General features: G+C 43.0%; 1 protein-coding gene and 1 long non-coding RNA gene across 2 annotated transcripts; both read right to left on the bottom strand.

Annotated features, from left to right (window-relative positions):
- Nucleotides 1–433: 433 nt before the first annotated feature.
- Nucleotides 434–6,597, bottom strand: LOC124682008 (chlorophyllase-1-like). The gene is made up of 2 exons (XM_047216776.1): nucleotides 6,358–6,597; nucleotides 434–1,138 (listed from the first exon to the last, which is right to left on the bottom strand). The coding sequence occupies exons 1-2, from the start codon at nucleotides 6,595–6,597 to the stop codon at nucleotides 434–436; spliced, it is 945 nt and encodes a 314-aa protein (XP_047072732.1).
- On the bottom strand, nucleotides 2,311–4,745 carry LOC124682009. Its single transcript, XR_006996103.1, has 2 exons — nucleotides 3,099–4,745; nucleotides 2,311–2,444 (listed from the first exon to the last, which is right to left on the bottom strand). It is a non-coding gene; the product is annotated as an uncharacterized LOC124682009 (long non-coding RNA).
- Nucleotides 6,598–20,010: the final 13,413 nt, after the last annotated feature.

Here is a 20,010-nt window from a genome sequence, read left to right as displayed (position 1 = left end):
CAGGGAGTAGCGGCAGCGTCAGCGCACCATCGACATGGTCTGGAGTTGAAGATGAAGGGCATCTCAAAGCTTTCGTTGTAAGTTCATTTTTGTTGAGGTGCTTCGTACTATTTAATGTTTTTTGCAAAAACGAAAAAAACAAGATTATGGTCATCGTCACTGCTATCGTGTAGAGAGCTTATATTGCAAGCTGATCCGAATGGTCGTGGCATACGGCATTGCAATAAGGCATGCCAGATATGGTAAAAAAGTGCATCATACTGCTTGTTTTTAGAATAATAATAATAGGTATTTTTTTTATTCCCTGGTAAACAGATTATTACAGTATGCAACACACGTAGGAAGCACAGATACATCATCCACACATTAACGCTTATTTAGGACAAGTAGTTATTTTCCGATGTAACTACCCTTTGCCATGAGGCTTGAGCATTCATGCCAAATCATGTTCAACCGGGTTCAGTATGGCCGGCGAGAGCCCTGGGTTATCAAGTATGGCCTTAAGATCTTCATTGTTTTTCTCCAGGATAGCTCTAAGGAATGCGACCATGACTCCTCCCATGCTCTGCCTGGCAAGGTTTTTGGTGCCATTCTCGTTCCTCTTGCACATGCATTTATCGACAATGTAGGGCGCGTCGTCATCTAGCATGTCCGTGTGTCCGTACTCCTCGGCCACGAAGTGGTAGCGCGGCGGCTTGCACTCGTCGTAGAACGCGGCGTGGTTGACCCCTGCCGGGGCGCAGGGAGGACCGCCAACATGCTCCGGGCCCTTCCCGGTTCCCAGGACTAGGGCAGGCATCCCCACGTCGAGAGAGCGGGGCTTGAACGTGAGGATCTCTGGTGGAACCTGGCAGCCCGTGGCTTTCCCGGCCACCGGGTCGACGCCGATGAGGGCAGAGAACTTGAGGGCCAGCTTGATCATGGGGTTCCCCAACCCCAGGGCTAGGGCGAACGCTGCGTGCCCACCTCGGCTGTGGCCTGCCAGAGCCAACTTGGACAGGTCAGGCTTGACGCTGTTAAGCTTGAACTTGTTCTCGAGGACGAACTGGAGACCGTCCTGCGCTGCGAGCCAGTTCGTGACTTGCTTTGCCGCGTTCACGTCCCTACTGTCGTCTTCGATGAACGTCATCCAGTAGAGCTGTTGGCACAAGTGTGAGTGCAGATGAGAGTAGTATATATCGTGAAAAAAGTATCTCCATTTCATCCGGTCTTAAACATTGTTTGTGTGTAGATCGTTCTCGTTCCTAGCTAACGTGCAGATTTTTACCTGTTCCATTCATTAGTTGTCCAGCAGGCAGCGGCCCACCATTAAAATTAATTAAATTTATTTTTGCTGTTGGAATGGAGGTTTCACTGCCTTCGTCATGGCTTCTTTTACGGTACCTTTTACCACTCCTGAGGAGGAGAGAGGTATGATTTGAGCAACGGTCAGGATTAAGCAATTTAGATTAGGCCCGATAGCCCAGCAGAACGCAATAATAGATTTAAAAAAAAAGCTAGCAGTATTCAGCTAGCCCAACAATTGGATAAAGAGATAATTCCCCAAGCCCAAGCACCACGACACTCTACATCAGAAACGCTGCCGCCATCACCACCGGATCAGCCGGTTCAGCATTAACGGCGAGCGACGCCGCCACCAGGTCAGATAGTTCGTCGGTTCCCCATCGCGAGCAATCGGATCGGCTAGGTGCTGCATTGCCAGCGACTTTGTTCTAACCGGTCCTGACGCAAATTGGTGTACGTTTGTGTTTTTAGCTTAACATGTTCCAGTGTGTTTGCATCATCTATCGAAAGTAATACAAGCTAGTTGTGTGTTGCTGTAGACTTCAGTTAATTTGAACAAGAGAAAGGCTATGTCTGGGCCTCCCGCAGCATGTTTTCCACCAGATATTATAAATTCGATAATCAATATCACTAGTAAGTTTGCACGTGCAACGCACGTCTCAATTAAGAAACATATATACATTGAATAAACCATTTTTTCTATATTGTAAAGTTATATGTAACTTTAACATTGTTTCTAGAACTTCTGAAAATATCTTCTTAGTTTGTTTAAAACATAGCAATTAAACATTATAATCATTCACAAAGGCAAATCTCACATAATAGAATGGTTTTACATGGCGTATAAGAAGAATGCCGCATTGATAGCCGTCACCAACCAGAAATATGACAAATGTGTGGTGCACAAATAGAAAAAGTAGTAACGAAATCTTATATAGTTCTTATTACTGATGTAGTATGATGAATTACCCTTGAATTTACAAAAATAAATCAGCGAACATCATTCGGCAAGATCACTCATACATGTTAAGACCTCAAAATTCATATGGAAGAAACATGTTTAAAAATCCCCTTATTCGATTGTCATACATAACCATACGATCGTAATCCTCATATCACTACAATTTCTCTCATCAAACGGATCCTCTCGGTCTTGCAATCTGCACATGAAAGAACATAAATAACTCTCTCCAAAGTTTGATATTTTTTATCCGTTAGAAACGAAGTGTATAGGTACCAAATAATGACCTGCACCATAGTGCAACGCACGTCTCAATTAAGAAACCTATATACATTGAATAAATCATTTTTTTCTATATTGTAAAGCTATATGTAACTTTAACATTGTCTCTCGAACTTCTGAAAACATCTTCTTCATTTGTTTAAAACATAGCAATAAAACATTATAATCATTCACAAAGGGAAATCTCACATAATAGAATGGTTTTACATGACGTATAAGAAGAATGCCGCATTGATAGCCGTCATAAATACGACAATTGTGTGGTGCACAAATAGCAAAAAGTAGTAACGAAATCTTATATAGTTCTTATTACTGATGTAGTATGATGAATTACTGATATAGTTTAATATAGTTCTGAAGATATGTCACTCAAATTTTCATGTGAAACTACTGACAAATTAACATCATTGGATGATGCTCTCAACCTGTTATGCACTTGACAGTAAACTACTTACAAGGATCTTTTTATATCAGAAATGCATATCAGATTATAATAGCGAAGTGGAGAAACTATGTGAAATGACATATCCATAAAACAGATAAATGGACCAGTAAACGATCAAGTTCATACCTGCAAACTGAAAGAGCTGTACTGTGTGCTTTACCCCATGGTACAGAGGTATCAGATGTTCCAGCAACTTCCAGATACACATTCTATCGGTTGGTCAATTGTGCTTGTATGTGTTAATCTGCTATGCTGCTACATGAAGGTGCAGCCAACTGATCTCCGTAAGCGAGTAATAGTTTGAGAACATTCCAACTCAGAGTAGTGCATGAATGAAAGGAAAATCTCAAATTAAATTTAAAAAGTGCACCAGTTTCTTATGCTCCAAGCTATGAAGTACCGATACGGCAACACGGATACGGCGATATGGAGTCGGCGATACGGGATACGGCGATTTCAAAAAACAGCGAAATGGCGAGTATATGTATAATGCAATAATATAACAGATCATAAATCACAAGTCATAATAAAGTAAATACATGAGATGAGACAGAAGAACTGCCCCATTTTCTGCCTTTTCTTGATGAATGATGACTGAGTCTGAATGATCACCAGTTCACCACTGCCCTCAATCCTCGTGGTACTTGCATCATCAATCCCTGCAATAAGAATGATTAGCTAATAAAGACATATCCACACGCACATTTCAAGCACACTCAAGAAATCAGAGAGATGTTTGTGACATCCCCATCATGAATCAATGGAGAGATCGACATTAAATAAATTCTCCAACAGTTCAGTAATGTTTTCACATTACAAGTTTGGGCATGCCAACCCCATATCTGTATCAAACAAAAGATGTGTTGCTATGGCTATAGAATCCACCTGAATCTATTGATCATGAGACAAATTAATAAATCAACTTTTCAAGGTTCAAAGGTTCAAAAGGCAAAAGAGAAGCACATGAATGGATACTTAACTTTGACAGGAAGCAGAGCACATGGCAGACCTGACTTGAATAAACATATTCATGCGCAATGACCAATGAGAGGAAAAATATAGGTCCATGTGAACCTTGTTACTTTAAACATTTCTCTAGTCCATTTAAAACTAAAAGGCATCTACGTTCTGTGAGGAATGAAACAACCCTCATTAAGATATTAGACCAGGCCCTTGTGGGCATGCAATGCATATAAGAATTGGCGGTTCAGCATAAGGAGCAGCCAAATTGGTCTCATTAATTTTTAAATTACGTACCACCAAATTTGTGATTAAACATCAGAGGGAACATACAGTAGTAATAATCATAAATTACCTCCTAAATTTTGCAGATAATCAAGCAGTAGCTATTGGACACTATTAACAGCCAGTCCAAGGTTTAACTTTCACCCCTGGCTAACATGCGCCATTGAGCTCAAACAAACATGCGCAGCCAATGCAATGTCTCTTCATAGTACATTTGTTAATGATCAATTAATTGCATGAATAAAAAAAACATTGCTATTCACTAATGCGATATAACACTTATCCACATGTGCCAAAACATAATAGTACTATGGTATCAAATGGAAAACATCAATTAGGCCAGATTTTCGTGAACTATAGCAAAGTAAAGCACCATCTCCTGAAATAAATGGTGATTATCTTTGTTACCTTAATTATCAGACCAAAATTAAAAATCTCATCTCAAACACTCGAAAAGAATACACTGAGAACATTAGAAATATTAACTATCTTTTGTATCATATGCAATATTCACTATAGTTTTTTCACATCTAAAAGAACAAGTACAAGGGCATGAAGAGTTCATGCCTGCTTTACAGAACAAGTTCATTTTATCTCGAAATATGCAAACTAGTTAAAATAAATTTTACCTAACACCAAACCAACAAGAGCATTATTTATTTTCTCTGATGACCGAAATAAGAACACTTCATGGCCAAAACGAGAACTTTCTTTCAAACTAAGATTAGGCATTGCTGATAATATGCATGTACATGCCTATTGCAGAAAATACTTTGTCTTCTTTAGGAGAACTCTCCACCTTTTAAGGTTTCATTGAATTTAGCGAGATGACAATATATGGAGAATATATGCAAGAGACTATCACAATTTTTCAAACAGTATTTCACTAGGTTATAAACAAGCCATGAAAGTTCCTAAACAGAGAACCTATGCGGGTATGGCATACGATAGTACGTGTTCTATTTATTTCGCTAGCGGAAGGCATTTTTCCAATTAATGAGTTCACGCACATGGAAAAGTCAAAATTACAAGTATTTAACTCAATCATACACAATACCCAACACTAGAGTATCTAACTCTCTAACTCATTGTTCAGGCATAATTTCAGGCAGAAAGTATCAATTACGTTGTTAACTGTTGTCAAATACACTCACTACTTTTACAATGCATTACGTTTGTTTCAGTCCAGTAATTCATCATAGCATTTTCTAACTCTATGTCTCATTCTTTCTCACAATACGGCAATTTAGCTAGGAGTCAGACCAATAATCTGGTTGGCAGCTACAATTTCCAGGTCAGAACAGTAGCTGATACACATGTCTAGACCTAGATTGCGCTGTTCTTCTACCAGAGTTTGAGCCTTCGACCACAGCACGGCCTCCGGCCAGAGTGCATGCAAGAAGCAGTAGGGCATGAAGGGCACGAACCTGTATGAGCGCAATCTCCTCCTTCGCAGCAGCCACCGGCAGCTTTCCCAGGCACTGAGGGATGAGTTCAGGGACGAGACGAGGATCCGGCGGTGAAGAGCTCCTTGCCGGCGGCCGCGAGATCCTTTCCGGCTGCAGGAGAGCGATGCCGGACGCGGACGGGGACGTGATGCGACGGATCAACAGAGGTGCGGTGGGGCAGCTACCGGAGAAGAAATCTCCTCCTCTTTCGTCGCCGCCGTCGACGGAGATGGGCGGCAGGTCGACGACCTAGGTAGGGGATGGACTTGGCGGCGGCCATTCCTTCGAGTGATACGGACGGGATTATCGCAGGACTAGAACGCTAGAACAACTTGTTGGGCCTGGACCAGTCTATTGGGCTGAGCCCGTCTACGATTTTTTCGTGTGGGGTGCGAAAATTTCCTGTGGTATGTAACATACCGGTCAAGTTTTAGACCGTGGTATGAAACTTTTTGATCCATTGGATGGATGGAAATAAATGGCTGTCATTCAATTGGGGGTACCACAAAAGAACCCTTCGTCATGCAACAACCAATATAGGAGTACGATGTCGATGAGTACGAGAGAGAATTTTTACGTATTCCCTTCGTCATGCAACAACCAATGTAGGAGTAATATCCCTGAATTGCGTGAAAAATGGGCAGTGAGAGAAGGAAGGTGGTGCCGAGATGCAGCAAAACCTAGCTATTTACCTGCGGCGCCACTGCTATGAATCCATGGGAGGCAACATGCCTGAGGAGCTGCTCATAGTAGTGATTCGCCAAGTTGCAGCCGTGCAGGAACACGATGACAGGGTACGTCCCTTCCTCCGTCGGGGCGACAACCATGACCGGCTTGGGCAGGCTGTGCATGCCCTTCGAGTTCGGCTTCACATTCTTCACGTCGACGGGGAGCAGGCCCCTGTAGAACACTGGCCCTGTTGCCAACTCCATTGTGTTTATGTGGCGGATGGAGATGAGCTTGGTTTGGTGTTTGTGCATCCATGGCAGGAGACGGACAGTGTATTTATAGGCTGGCCGGGGCAGAGGAGCTGAGCAAATCAGGAACATATGGTAGGAGACGGAGAGTGTTTCTCTTTACATGACAAACCAAGGCGTGAAGCACATCAGCTAGCAGACGCCGGAAGATGCTAGGACCTAGGACAATGCCACACCCACACGAGCCACGAAGTGGCAGCCGGCAGGGCCAGATGGTCCGCAAAATTTTGACAACCATTCCGGAGTTGTGTCACGATCGACATAGTACGGACAACATGTCCACATTAACATACAAGATGCCTATCTATATATATTCCATCTACTGAGAACGTCAGATGTGTTCACACTAAATTTCATCAAAACTTAAACCAAAGCGTGGAATTTTTGGCATAAAGGACCACCCTGCTCAATGAATTGACAAAAAAGACCACATATGAATATAATTGATAGAAAAGACCACCTCTAGCGTGGCGGCAGCGCCCCCAGCCGACGTGTGGCACGTGCCGCCGTAGACTGTGGCGGCAACACTTGCCGTCGGTGGATGTGGCGGCACGTTTGCCTGCCGTGCGTCGCCGTCCGTCACCATGCAGCGTGGTGGGCCATGCCGCCACACGCTGGGGTGGCAAGTCGACGTGGAGAGTTGCCTCCACATGCTATGGCGGCAAGTCACGGAGGATATGATTTCTTGGGTTCCATCTTTCCAGCAAAATGCTCCCCATTGATAATATGCTCCATCCGTGTAATAATCATGTCAATGCACTATGGTCATGCTCTAATCCAGATTCAGTACCACTTTGCTACACTCTAATCAAGGGCATTAACTGAGTAAGGGCATATCCAACAGGGCGACTTAACGGAGGCTGAACAACCGTTTGCGTTCGCCCGGTCGTAAAATGTGTCTGGCAGCGGAGAAGCAGACGAGGGAGAAACGCAACGATGGGTCCGGGCCGTCGGGAAGCAAGTAGACTAGGGCTTGTATCAAATGTAGTTTGTATTACATTATGCTTTTTAAATATTATTGAAAAACAAAAAATAGATCGCCCCGCTGGGAGCACACACCCAAACGCAAACTGACGTACGGTTAAAATATGTCCGCAGGGCGACGCAAACGGACGCACGCCGATCAAACTATCAGAGGACGCAGTACGTAAATGCACTATCTTGGTTGCAGGAAAGACTAAAAGTATTATGCGTCAGTACCATTGATCAGCATTGAGCTTACATGCCAACATGAACAATGGCTTGGTGACCTGCCGCCATAGCATGTGGAGGCAACTCTCCACATCGACCTGCCGCCCCAGTGTGTGGTGGCATGGCCCACCATGCTGTATGGCGACGAACGGTGACGCACGGTAGGTAAACGTGCCGCCATATCCACCGACGGCAAGTGCTGCCGCCACACTAAGCGGCGGCACGTGCCATGTGTTGGCTGGGGACGCTGTCGTCACGCTGAAGATGGTCTTTTCTGTCAATTATATTCACAGTTGGTCTTTTATGTCAATTCACTGAGCAGGGCGGTCCTTTGTGGCAAAAATTCCAAAGCGTGCCCCATAAATATATTGCCTTTTGTCACATAATAATAATTAACTCAACATGTGATTGTTCACAAGACTCAGTGTACACAAAATTCTCAATTCCAATTCTAACCATAGAGTGAGAAAACGTTTACAATTTGTGAGTACATAATTTGGCTATTACTCGTACTCCCTCCGTTCATCAATAGAAGCTACTGCATTTTTTGTGCCAAACTGACTAATAATTTAATCAACCAAATATAATAAGTTGTAAGTCATCCAAAGGTAGATGTAACCTCTCTTTGTATTCCTTTTTGTTAATATAAGCATCCCCTACGGTTCCACAGTCAAACAATAAATAATCCAAAGGTATATCATCGGAATGTTCTTTGAAACTGGATCCAATCATGTATTTTTGGATGATATGTAACCTTGTATTACCGGACGGAGAGAGTATATGAATTTATGTTTTCATATCTCTATGTGGGTATATTGAATATAAAATCGAAATTATATAATACACAAATGTGTCTTTGTGGCAATGCTGTCAAAATCTTAGTTTTTTACCTTGTTCTTCACGTAACCACCTAAAGGGAATTTTTATCCAAATTATTCCCAACCATGAGAAACCTCATCTACGTGTTGCACGATTCCATCAGAATTTTGTGTGTGTGGTTGCATACATACACCTATCTTGATTTATTGGAAAAATTACAAAGTTGTCAAGATTGGGGAGAACCAAACAAATTCTCGATGGCCCCAAGTATTAGCTAGCAACATCTTGTTGGCATTTATGGTTACATCTGGAACAAGTTGGATCTAGAACACTTAATTTTCCTTCGTTCCTAGATGCAGTGAGAAAATATGGGGGCATACACAACGGGAAAAATAGGCATTGCCGTGCAACCTATCTTTGCCGGATTGGGATTCAGTAACATTACACTAGCAGGGCACGGCGTGCCATCACCCCTTCCATCCACCTTCCAATCTGCATCTAATAGCTCACAGCAGGCAGAGGCAAAAGGTGAAGGACACGCACAGACTTTTCACCAACGCGGGCACGACCAGAGGCTTTCGCGGGCGGTCGCGACAGTTCCCGCGCGGCGCTGTTGAGCGGAGACGAGCTCGCGCGCCACCGCCGAGCGTCGCCCCACCCCGCGCCGCCGCACAGCCAAGCCTCGAACCGTCCCGCGCCGCCGGCGAGCGCCACCCCGCCCCGTGCCGCCGCACCAGCAAGCCTCGACCCGTCCCGCGCCGCGCCGCCGCACCACCGGAGCCGCCGACCGCCGACCCACCCCGCGCCATCGCGGCTGCCGAGCGCCGCCGCCCCTACCAAGCGCTGTCACCATTTTGCACTTGGACTTGAGGTTGTGAGCGTACTTAGCAAAGGTATGTTGCAATATAGAAATTCCTATATGATCTTGTCATGCATCTATTAATATTCTGATGTTTCATTGCCAGCAACCAAAGAAGGATGTTGTTGTACAACCTCAAGTCGAAGTGCAAAATGATGGCAACAAGAAAGAAGCACATGTACTGCATGAAGAATATAATGTCATTGGCAGTTTTACTCAGCTCTTGAGTGCTCCTACTTGTGATGATGATAGTCTCTATGATGAAAATATATTCTAGTTTCTAGAAATCGGTTATATAGGATTTTGGTGTTAACTTTTGTATTTTAAGTATGCTCACTGTTAAGTGTAGAATTCCAGTGTTCAGTCGCAAATATTGCTAAATTGTCCTTTGAATAATATCAGTCCAGATGCACTATTTTTTCTTGGCTTCATTTTGTTCCATATATGTCCATTAAACTGCAGTCTGGGCATACTTAAAATAGTGCAAGGTACAGTTTATAAGTTCACTTTTGATTTAGACTGGGCAAGTACTGAATTTTGATTCAGACTGGACAAGCATTGTACAAGTCTGTGCGTGTCCTTCACATTTTGCCTCTGCCTGCTGTAAGCTGTTAGATGTAGATTGGAAGGTGGATGGAAGGGGTGATGGCACGCCGTGCCCTGCTAGTGTAATGTTACTGAATCCCAGTCCATCTTTGCCGTGTGCCCCCGAACGGCAAAGATTCCTGCCGTGCGTACAGAGGAAAACGCACGGCAAAGATCTTGGCCACGACAACGACAGACACGAGCGCACGGCAAAGATACGATTCACGGCAACGACGAAAGAGAGCGCATGGCAAAGAAAGTTGCACGGCAATAGACCAACACAGCCCATGGCAAAGATTTGTTGCACGGTAAAGTAAAAAGGCATCACCGTGCACGTCTTTGCCTAGTGTTTTTAACAAACGCACGGCAAAGAAGCCTTTGCCTAGTGTAAACACACGACAAAGATGTAAAAACTAGATTTTTTTCTCAACTCAAAAGGTGTGGTGTGGTGTAGTTATCAATAAATGAACACTTAGCCCAGTGGTAAGGTTGCACGCTTTCCCTATTCTGCGTGCTAGGTTCGAATCCCAAACTGAGGCCTTTTTTTAGATAAAACATGTTTCGCACACGGCAAAGAAGCGACCTTTGCCGTGCGGCGTCGCACGGCAAAGCCTTTGCCGTGCAACATTGGTGAGTCGCACGGCAAAGAATCCTTTACCGTCAATGACTTTGCCGTGCGACCTTTGTCGTGCGGCGTCGCACGGCAAAGCCTTTGCCGTGCATTTAGGGCCCTTTGCCGTGCAAATAGTTGCACGGCAAAGACCTTTTTTCCGTAGTGATATTGCCTGCAGGTGTTTGCACACTTGTACCAATATTATTTTGGGAAAAAGAAACAAACAATATGGATGGATGTTTGGCTCCCTCTTTATTTAGAAAGATTATTTTGACATCTGAAAAGGTATAATTTATATAAAAAATATGACGCTACTAACAAAATATGGTATGAAAATATGAAGATTTGTGACATACGAAAACAATATAAATTATATATTCATAGTTTCTATTTAATTCAGAATTCGTAACATCTTAGCATAATGTGTATTTGGGATTATTTCTAAAATTTTGTTTTTTTCAAAAAAAAATTCAGAAAAGGACTTGCCATCTTTATTCTCGATGCACTCTCAGACGTCTTTTTAAAAGAAGATATTGGGACAGATAATTTTCCCTCATTGGTCATTGTATTTTGTGTCATAGGTCTAGATGCACTCATTACGAAAAATGCATCGCAAACTGTTAAAAAATCTAAAAAAACCAAGAATGGATTCCTCGAGGTTCGCGCTCACCTTGGTAGATAAAAAATAACTTTATCTCTCCTCATTTTATCGGAACCCCAAAGGGAAACGGATGGTGTTACCCACACCCATTCGTGTAAATAAAAAATTATTTCTGAAAATTTTCAGCAGGACTTCCGGATACTCTTTGTTCCCACAGAAAGTTTTGTGGGGAAAATACAAAAAAGCAAAAATAAAATGTCTCATGAAAAGTTATCTTTGAGCACAAAAAATTATGTTTTTTACAGGGTCATAGTGGATGTTCCATTTAGCAAAATTTTGCGTCTTATCATCATTCCATAATATAAGCCATTTTAGGACACTAAAATAGTTTTCTAAAACGGTGTATATTCTGGAATAGAGGTAGTAAAATAGAATGTCCGGATGTACGTTTAAATATTTTTTTCCGGATTTTTTAGACATTCTAAATAAATCTTTTGGGCAGTAGGTTCATTCACATGTATGAGTTAAGTTGGATTTCCGGTGATACAAGACTAATTTAGTTTTTGAAACATGCTATATATATGAGGTGATCCATTATCACCCTATCTTTTCATATTTGTTGCAGATGGCCTATCAAGACTTCTTCGAAAGGACTTGATGAAGGAAGAATTACAGAGCTGAAAGTGTGCAGATGAAGCCCCGATGTTTCTCATTTACTATAAACAGACGATATTCTGTTGTTTTTCGAAGCCAACTCAGACCAAACAAGCAAGGTCAAAGTAGTCGTAAACAAATATGAGGAGGCAACAGGACAACTCCTAAGCCCTGGTAAATGTTCCTTGGTTATTGGGAACAAGTGTTCCTAGGATCAGAGCCAAGTAGTGGCTTCCATTCTGGACATCCAAACTATAGGTTTTGAGGAAAAGTACCTAGGTTTGCCAGTGCTAGAAGGGCGCATAAAAGATGGTAAATTTCAACTAGTTTAAGAGAAATTAAAAAAGAAGTTCTCTGGCTATGCTGAAAAATATGCGTCTAGTGGAGCGAAGGATGTTCTGATAAAATCTGTTATCCATGCCATCCCCACTTACCGAATGAGTGTTTTTAAGTTCTCTAAAGGGCTTGTGAACATTTGATGAAATTAACTAGAGACTTCTCGTGGTGTGATGAAAAAGAAAGAAGACGTTCGCACTGGATGACCTAGGATAAAATAACAAAAAGGAAAGACAAGGAGGCATGGGTTTTAAAGATCTCCTTCTTTTTAACCAAGCTCTGCTAGCAAAGCCGGCCTGGAGGTTGATTGCCTTCCCTGACAGTCTTTATGCAAAATTGCTGAAAGAAAAATACTACCCGGAGGGGGAACTAATGGACACAACTTTCATCCAGAACACATTCCATGGATAGCAGGAATAATGCATGGCCTAGAGCTCTTGAAGAAAGGGACTATGCGGAGAGTTGGTAATGGGGCTAAAGTATGTATTTGGAGAGACAAATGGGTACCACGGGGAAATATGAAAATATATTCTAATGTAAACAATTCACGGTTAAGAAGAGTTTCTCAATTGATAAACCACCATGACCACACCTGGAAGAAAGATGTTATTTGTAATATCTTTATGCCTCATGATGCTGATGTTGTCTTAACTATTAGACTTCCATCCAATGATGAGGAGAATTTTATTTCCTGGACACTTGAAAACCATGGCATGTTCATGGTCACAAGTGCTTACAATCTTGCGTTGGACCTGAAAAATGAACCACCTCCTAATTCAAGCAGTTGACAAAATGTTGATAGGAATCTTTGGAAAGTCATTTGGAGCACAAATGTGCCTCCAAAGGTAAAAATATTTACTTGGAAGCTTGATACGTCTCAAACGTATCTATAATTTCTTATGTTCCATGCTAGTTTTATGACAATACCTACATGTTTTGTTCACACTTTATGTCATTATTATGCATTTTCCGGAACTAACCTATTGACAAGATGCCGAAGTGCCAGCTCTTGTTTTCGCTGTTTTTGGTTTCGTAAATCCTAGTAAGGAAATATTCTCGGAATTGGACGAAATCAACGCCCAGTATCTTATAATTCCACGAAGCTTCCAGAACACCGAAGAGAGACCAGAGGGGAGCCAGGGGGCCCCACACGCTAGGGCGGCGCGGCCAAGGGGTGGGGCGCACCCCCTAGTGTGTGGTCCCACCAGGGCCCCTCCAAGGCTGCCCTTCCGCCTACTTAAGGACTCCATCGTGAAAACCCTAAGGGGATAAGCCACGGGACGAGAAAAGTTATGCAGCCGCCGCCATCGAGAAGCCAAGATTCGGGGGACAGAAGTCTCTGTTCCGGCACGCCGCCGGGACGGGGAAGTGCCCCCGGAAGGCATCTCCACCGCCATCTCCACCGCCATCTTCACCGCCATCGCTGTCTCCATGATGAGGAGGGAGTAATTCTCCCCCGATGCTGAGGGCTCTACCGTAGCTATGTGGTTCATCTCTCTCTTTGTGATCTAGTTACTCTGGTGATGTTATTAAAGTACTATATTCCTCCTTCATGATGTAATGGTGATAGTGTGTGCATCATGTAGTACTTGGCGTAGGTTATGATTGTAATCTCTTGTAGATTATGGAGTTAACTATTACTATGATAGTATTGATATGATCTGTTCCTCCTTTCATAGTCTGTCGGTGACGGTGTGCATGCTATGTTAGTACTCGGTATAATTGCAATGATCTATCATGCACTCTAAGGTTATTTAAATATGAACATCGAATGTTGTGGAGCTTGTTAACTTCGGCATTGAGGTGCTCTTGTAGCCCTACACAATTAATGGTGTTTGTCATCCAACAAGAGAGTGTAGAGTGGTTTTATTATGTGATCAATGTTGAGAGTGTCCACTAGTGAAAGTATGATCCCTAGGCCTTGTTTCCAAATACCGCAATCATCGCTTATTTACTGTTTTACTCGCATCTTTACCTCCCGCAATATTACTACCATCAACCGCACGCCAGCAAGCTATTTTCTGGCGCCGTTACTACTGCTCATATTCATTCATACCACTTGAATTTCACTATCTCTTCGCCGAACTAGTGCACCTATACATCTGACAAGTGTATTAGGTGTGTTGGGGACACAAGAGACTTCTTGTATCGTGATTGCAGGGTTGCTTGAGAGGGATATCTCTGACCTCTTCCTCCCTGAGTTCGATAAACCTTGGGTGATCCACTTAAGGGAAACTTGCCGCTGTTCTACAAACCTCCGCTCTTGGAGGCCCAACACCGTCTACAGTGAATAGAAGCGTGCGTAGACATCAAGCTATTTTTCCGGCGCCGTTGTCGGGGAGGAAAGGTAAAGGCACTCATACTCCGGTCCCAGGTAACTAAGTTATTTTCTGGTGCCGTTGTGAGTGCTCGAAGCTATTTCCTTTAGATCCTGCAATTGCATCTTTTTGTTTCTTGTTCACTAGTTAGGCATAATGGAAAGCAACAGTGAGCTTTTTATTCTATTTCCCGAGTTAAGACATGGATTGTTTGCTGCGAAAATTAAAAAACCTATGGAATCTTATTTGCATGCTAGTAGCAATGATATTAGTATGAACGCTTTGAACACCATTGTTGCTAATGATATGGAAAATTCTAAGCTTGGGGAAGCTGGTTTTGATGAGCATGACATTTTTAGTCCCCCAAGTTTTGAGGAGAAAATTTTCTTTGATGATACTTTGCCTCCTATTTATGATGATTATAATGATAGTGGTCTTTTGGTGCCGCCTACTATGGAGAGTAAATTTTATTATGATTATACTATGCCTCCTACACTTGATGAGAATAATAATGATAGCTACTTTGTTGAATTTGCTCCCACTACAACTAATAAAATTAATTATGCTTATGTGGAGAGTAATACTTTTATGCACATGAACCATGATAAGAATGTTTTAAGTGATGGATATATTGTTGAGTTTGTTCATGATGCTACTGAAAATCTTTATGAGAGAGGAAAATATGGTTGTAGAAATTTTCATGTTACTAAAACACCTCTCTATATGCTGAAATTTTTGAAGTTACACTCGGTTTTATCTTCCTATGCTTGTTGCATTATGCTTCATTAATTTGTTTATTTACAAGATTCCTTTTCATAGGAAGTGGGTTAGACTTAAATGTGTTTTGAATTTGCTTTTTGATGCTCTCTTTTGCTTCAACTCCTATTTCTTGCGAGTGCATCATTGAAATTACTGAGCCCATCTTAATGGCTATAAAGAAAGCACTTCTTGGAAGATAACCCATGTGTTTATTTTACTACAGCAATTTTGTTTTATATTTGAGTCTTGGAAGTTGTTACTACGGTAGCAACCTCTCCTTATCTTTATTTTACTGCATTGTTGTGCCAAGTAAAGTCTTTGATAGTAGGGTTCATACTAGATTTGGATTATTGCGCAGAAACAGATTTCTGTCTGTCACGAATTTGGGCAGGGTTCTCTGTAGGTAACTCAGAAAAATCTGCCAATTTACGTGCGTGATCCTCAGATATGTACGCAACTTTGATTCAATTTGAGCATTTTCATCTGAGCAAGTCCAGTGCCTCTAAAAAAATTGTCTTTACGGACTATTCTGTTTTGACAGATTCTGCCTTTTATTTCGCATTGCCTCTTTTGCTGTGTTGGATGGATTTCTTTGTTCCATTGACTTCCAGTAGTTTTGGGCAATGTCCAGAAGTGTTAAGAATGATTGTGTTACCTCTGAACATGTGAATTTTTGATTATGCACTAACTCTCTAATGAGTTTGTTTTAAGTTTGGTGTGGTGGAAGTTTTCAAGGGTCAAGAGAGGAGGATGATATATGATCAAGAAGAGTGAAAAGTCTAAGCTTGGGGATGCCCCCGTGGTTCATCCCTGCATATTTCAAGAAGATTCAAGCATCTAAGCTTGGGGATTCCCAAGGCATCCCCTTCTTCATCAACAATTTATCAGGTTTCTTCTCTTGAAACTATATTTTTATTCGGTCACATCTTATGTACTTTACTTGGAGCGTATGTGTTCTTTTATTTTCGTTTTGTTATCTTAGTTCTCTGAATAAATTGGATCATACCTTGTGTGGGAGAGAGACACGCTCCGCTCTTTCATATGAACACTGGTGTTCTTAGTTCTATCTTTAATGTTCATGGCGGAGTTGAAAACCGCTTCGTTAATTGCTATATGGTTGGAAACAGGAAATGCTTCATGTGGTAAATGGTATATGGTTTTGAATAATTTGATAACTTGGCAATTGTTGTTCTCAAATAGATCATGTTTAAGCTCTTGCATCATGTACTTTGCACCTATTAATGAAGAACTACATAGAGCTTGTTAAAATTTGGTTTGCATGATTGGTCTCTCTAAGTCTAGATATTTTCTGGTTAAGGTATTTGAACAACAAGGAGATGATGTAAAGTCTTATAATGCTTACAATATGTTCATATGTGAGTCTTGCTGCACCGTTTTATACTTGAGTTTGCTTCAAACAACCTTGCTAGCCTAGCCTTGTATTGAGAGAAATTCTTCTCGTGCATCCAAATCCTTGAGCCAAAAACTATGCCATTTGTGTCCACCATACCTACCTACTACATGGTATTTCTCTGCCATTCCAAAGTAAATTACTTGAGTGCTACCTTTAAAATTCTATCCTTTGCCTTTGCAATATATAGCTCATGGGAAAATAGCCTTAAAAACTATTGTGGTACTGAATATGTTGCTATGTGTCTTATTTCTTATAGGGATTTCTATTTTCGTGCCCTCAGGTCCTTAGTTGTACTCAGTTTTCCCCAGCTCCTTAGTTTTTCCTCAGTTTTCCCCAAGCCCTTGTTTGAAACCCGCAGAAGCAGCTCAGACGGCAGGATTCCCGTTTAGTTGACGTTCGTCACGTGTGGGGCCGCGTCTTGTGGGGCTGAGTCGTGTGGGCCCGCGTCGCGTGGGGCTGGTAGAAAGGGACCGCGTGGGACAGGACGAGAAGCGTTTGGTTGCACGTGAGCAGGAGCTGGGTTCGTCTCTCTCGGCCCCAAATTGGCATTATTAAGTGCACCTTTTTCCCCTCTTTCTCTCTCGTCCTTTTCACCAAATTAGTATAAAATCTAGAGAAGCTTGCATTTCGACTTTCTTCAATTATTTGTGCCTTTTGGCCCTCGTTGTTTGCCCAATATGGCAGAAAATCTAGTACTCCTCCTGGTCCATATGTATGTAGTTAAATCTAGAAGCAAATCTCCAGGATAATGTACGATAAATTCACAATCATAGTAAATCAAGAAAACTAAGTACGGCCAACAAAATATAGTAGACTAGGGATAGATAATCCCTAGATAATATGGATAGATAATAGGCCGCATACACAAGCAGCCAACATAGTAACGAGTTCTTCACAAGCACCATCATACTAACATAACAACAAGGGATTCCTAGCTAACAACAAAGGGATCCCAACAACAAACTAGGAGGCAAAGCAGCAGCAGCAAAGACACGTCCGAGGACTCCGCCTACCCCATCCGGCTCTCCCTCCACTTGTTGCTCTTTCTCCCCTTGGGAGCCTTGGGCTTGAGCGGAGGCATGCGCCCGGCGGAGATCTCCACCCGCCGCAAGCCGCGGAGGTGCATGCCGAGCGCCCGTGCTTGGCGCGGAAGGAGTGGACGTTCACCGTCGTGCCGACCTTGGGGAAGGTGTTGCTGATGTTCTCGCATGCGTGACGAGGCAGCTTGAAGTCCGTGGCGCCGAGTCTCCCGGTGCGTAAGGGGCACCTATACACCTCCTTGGCGAAGTAGGAGATGTACCGGCCGACCTGCAGCCTCCGCAGAGACCTCGGCGAGTCTTGACGTCCTCCTCCTCTTCGTCGCCGCCGACGTCGCTGCCGTACATCTGATCCATATCAAACGAAACTAGTGAATGAGTTGCAACGATGACTAACGTACATGATAACAAAGTTAAGAAAAACAGAGTCAGCCTCGCTTAGAGTGGACATGATTATATATCTACAGGGAAGGTGTGATTGAACTAAAGCTCATGCACAACAGATTTGTACTACAGCAATGGTTCGCTGAACCCTCCCCGTAAAAATTTGTGCCCAACCATTCATCATAGGCAAAGAAACAGATTCTAGATCTGAACTAGATCTGAACTTGAACACATTCGAGATTATTTGCAAAATTAAACGGTTGATATCTTTTGATTAGTGCATAAAATAACCGATTGAGATCCCATGATTACTTGCATAAATTAACTGATTGAGATCCAATATTACTTGCATAAATTAACCGAACAGCCGAACCCCAAATATTAAACGAAATCAAGAAGTGATCAAAACAAAATGGAATAAAATCGGCGCAAATATTAGCCCAATACTCATCCATCTACAGATCCATCTACACCAGCAAAAATAGGGTTCAAAAAGGAATGGGGAACAAAAAAGGAAGCAAACCGTAGTTACCTCGTTCCATGGGTCCTCCAGGAGGTGTCGTAGGGGTTCGGGGCGGGACGTACGGCACGGGGTCGTAGGGGTCCCATCCCGCCGGGATCTCGATCGCCACCGGCGGCAGCAGCCTCCGATGCACCGGCGACGGCGGCGGCGGCGGCGGCGGCGTCGTCCGTCGAGGGGACGGGGCCGAAGATGGAGGCGTCGCGCTTCGAGCCAACCTCGACGATGGGATTGGCATTCTCCTTGTCCATCTCTCCGGCGGAGGAAGAGGAAGAGTGAGAGGGGAGGGTTTTTGCTTTGGAGAAGATGATGGGACGTGGGAGAGTTGGCGATGCGTGAGCGAGTGAGAGTGACAGAGACAGTGCGAGGAGGCGTCTATAAAGGCGAGGGGTGGTTAATGCGACCCGCGTCCTACGCGTGCACAGGGCACGTCTCGCACGTCTTGGACTTCGCAACGCGACGCGCGTCCACGATTGCACGTCTCGACTTCTCCACCGCGACCCGCGTCTACGCGTCAACAATTGCACGTGTCCTCGAGTCTAACCCCGGAAATTTAGATATACTCGTGTATACCCTCGAGTCTTATACTAGCATTTTTTGTGTGCTCAATTTTCCCCTCGAGTGCTAATACTCGGCTAGTGCAATATACTCAGTTTTACCCTCAAGTGGCTGGTCAACGTAGAGTCAACAAATGGGATTAACTAGTTAAATGAGTCATTTAATGTGCAAAAAAATCCTAAAAAGAGTGGCACTTACTCATGGAGTCTTTACCACAAATTGACACTTCTCAAATCATAGATAAATCATAGATAAATCAAGTTTTACCACAAATTGCCACTTCTCAAATCACCTAGTAGCTATGAAGGTGCATGGTTTTCCACAATAAGCCCTTCCCAAAACAAGCTTCCCCCAAATCATACTTTGTCTAAATGAGGCCACAATTCTCACACCGATGTATATTGGTATTGCAAATAGTTTGAGGTAGGCCAAGATGGGTTTCATTGTACAAAACACGCATTTTCCATTTTTTAAATCTCATATTTGAATCCCTTAGTCTATTTACTACTCAGGTGCCCTTGGTTTCTTGATAGTACTAAGTTTTGCCCTCTCTCTTCACAAATTCTCGCAGACGTGCATCATCGCTCTGATTGGTCTAGCCCATGTCACGCGGATCGTGCCCACCGACCGTTGATCGTATGATATAGGGAACGGGCAGGATAACCCCTCTCTCTCTCTGTTGGCGGTTAATTAGCTTCCACCCTCTAAGTATGCCGAAGG

This window comes from Lolium rigidum, unplaced genomic scaffold (assembly GCF_022539505.1).
Source record: "Lolium rigidum isolate FL_2022 unplaced genomic scaffold, APGP_CSIRO_Lrig_0.1 contig_65335_1, whole genome shotgun sequence".
Taxonomy (NCBI): Eukaryota; Viridiplantae; Streptophyta; class Magnoliopsida; order Poales; family Poaceae; genus Lolium; species Lolium rigidum.
This window is presented reverse-complemented; position numbering and strand designations above follow the sequence as displayed.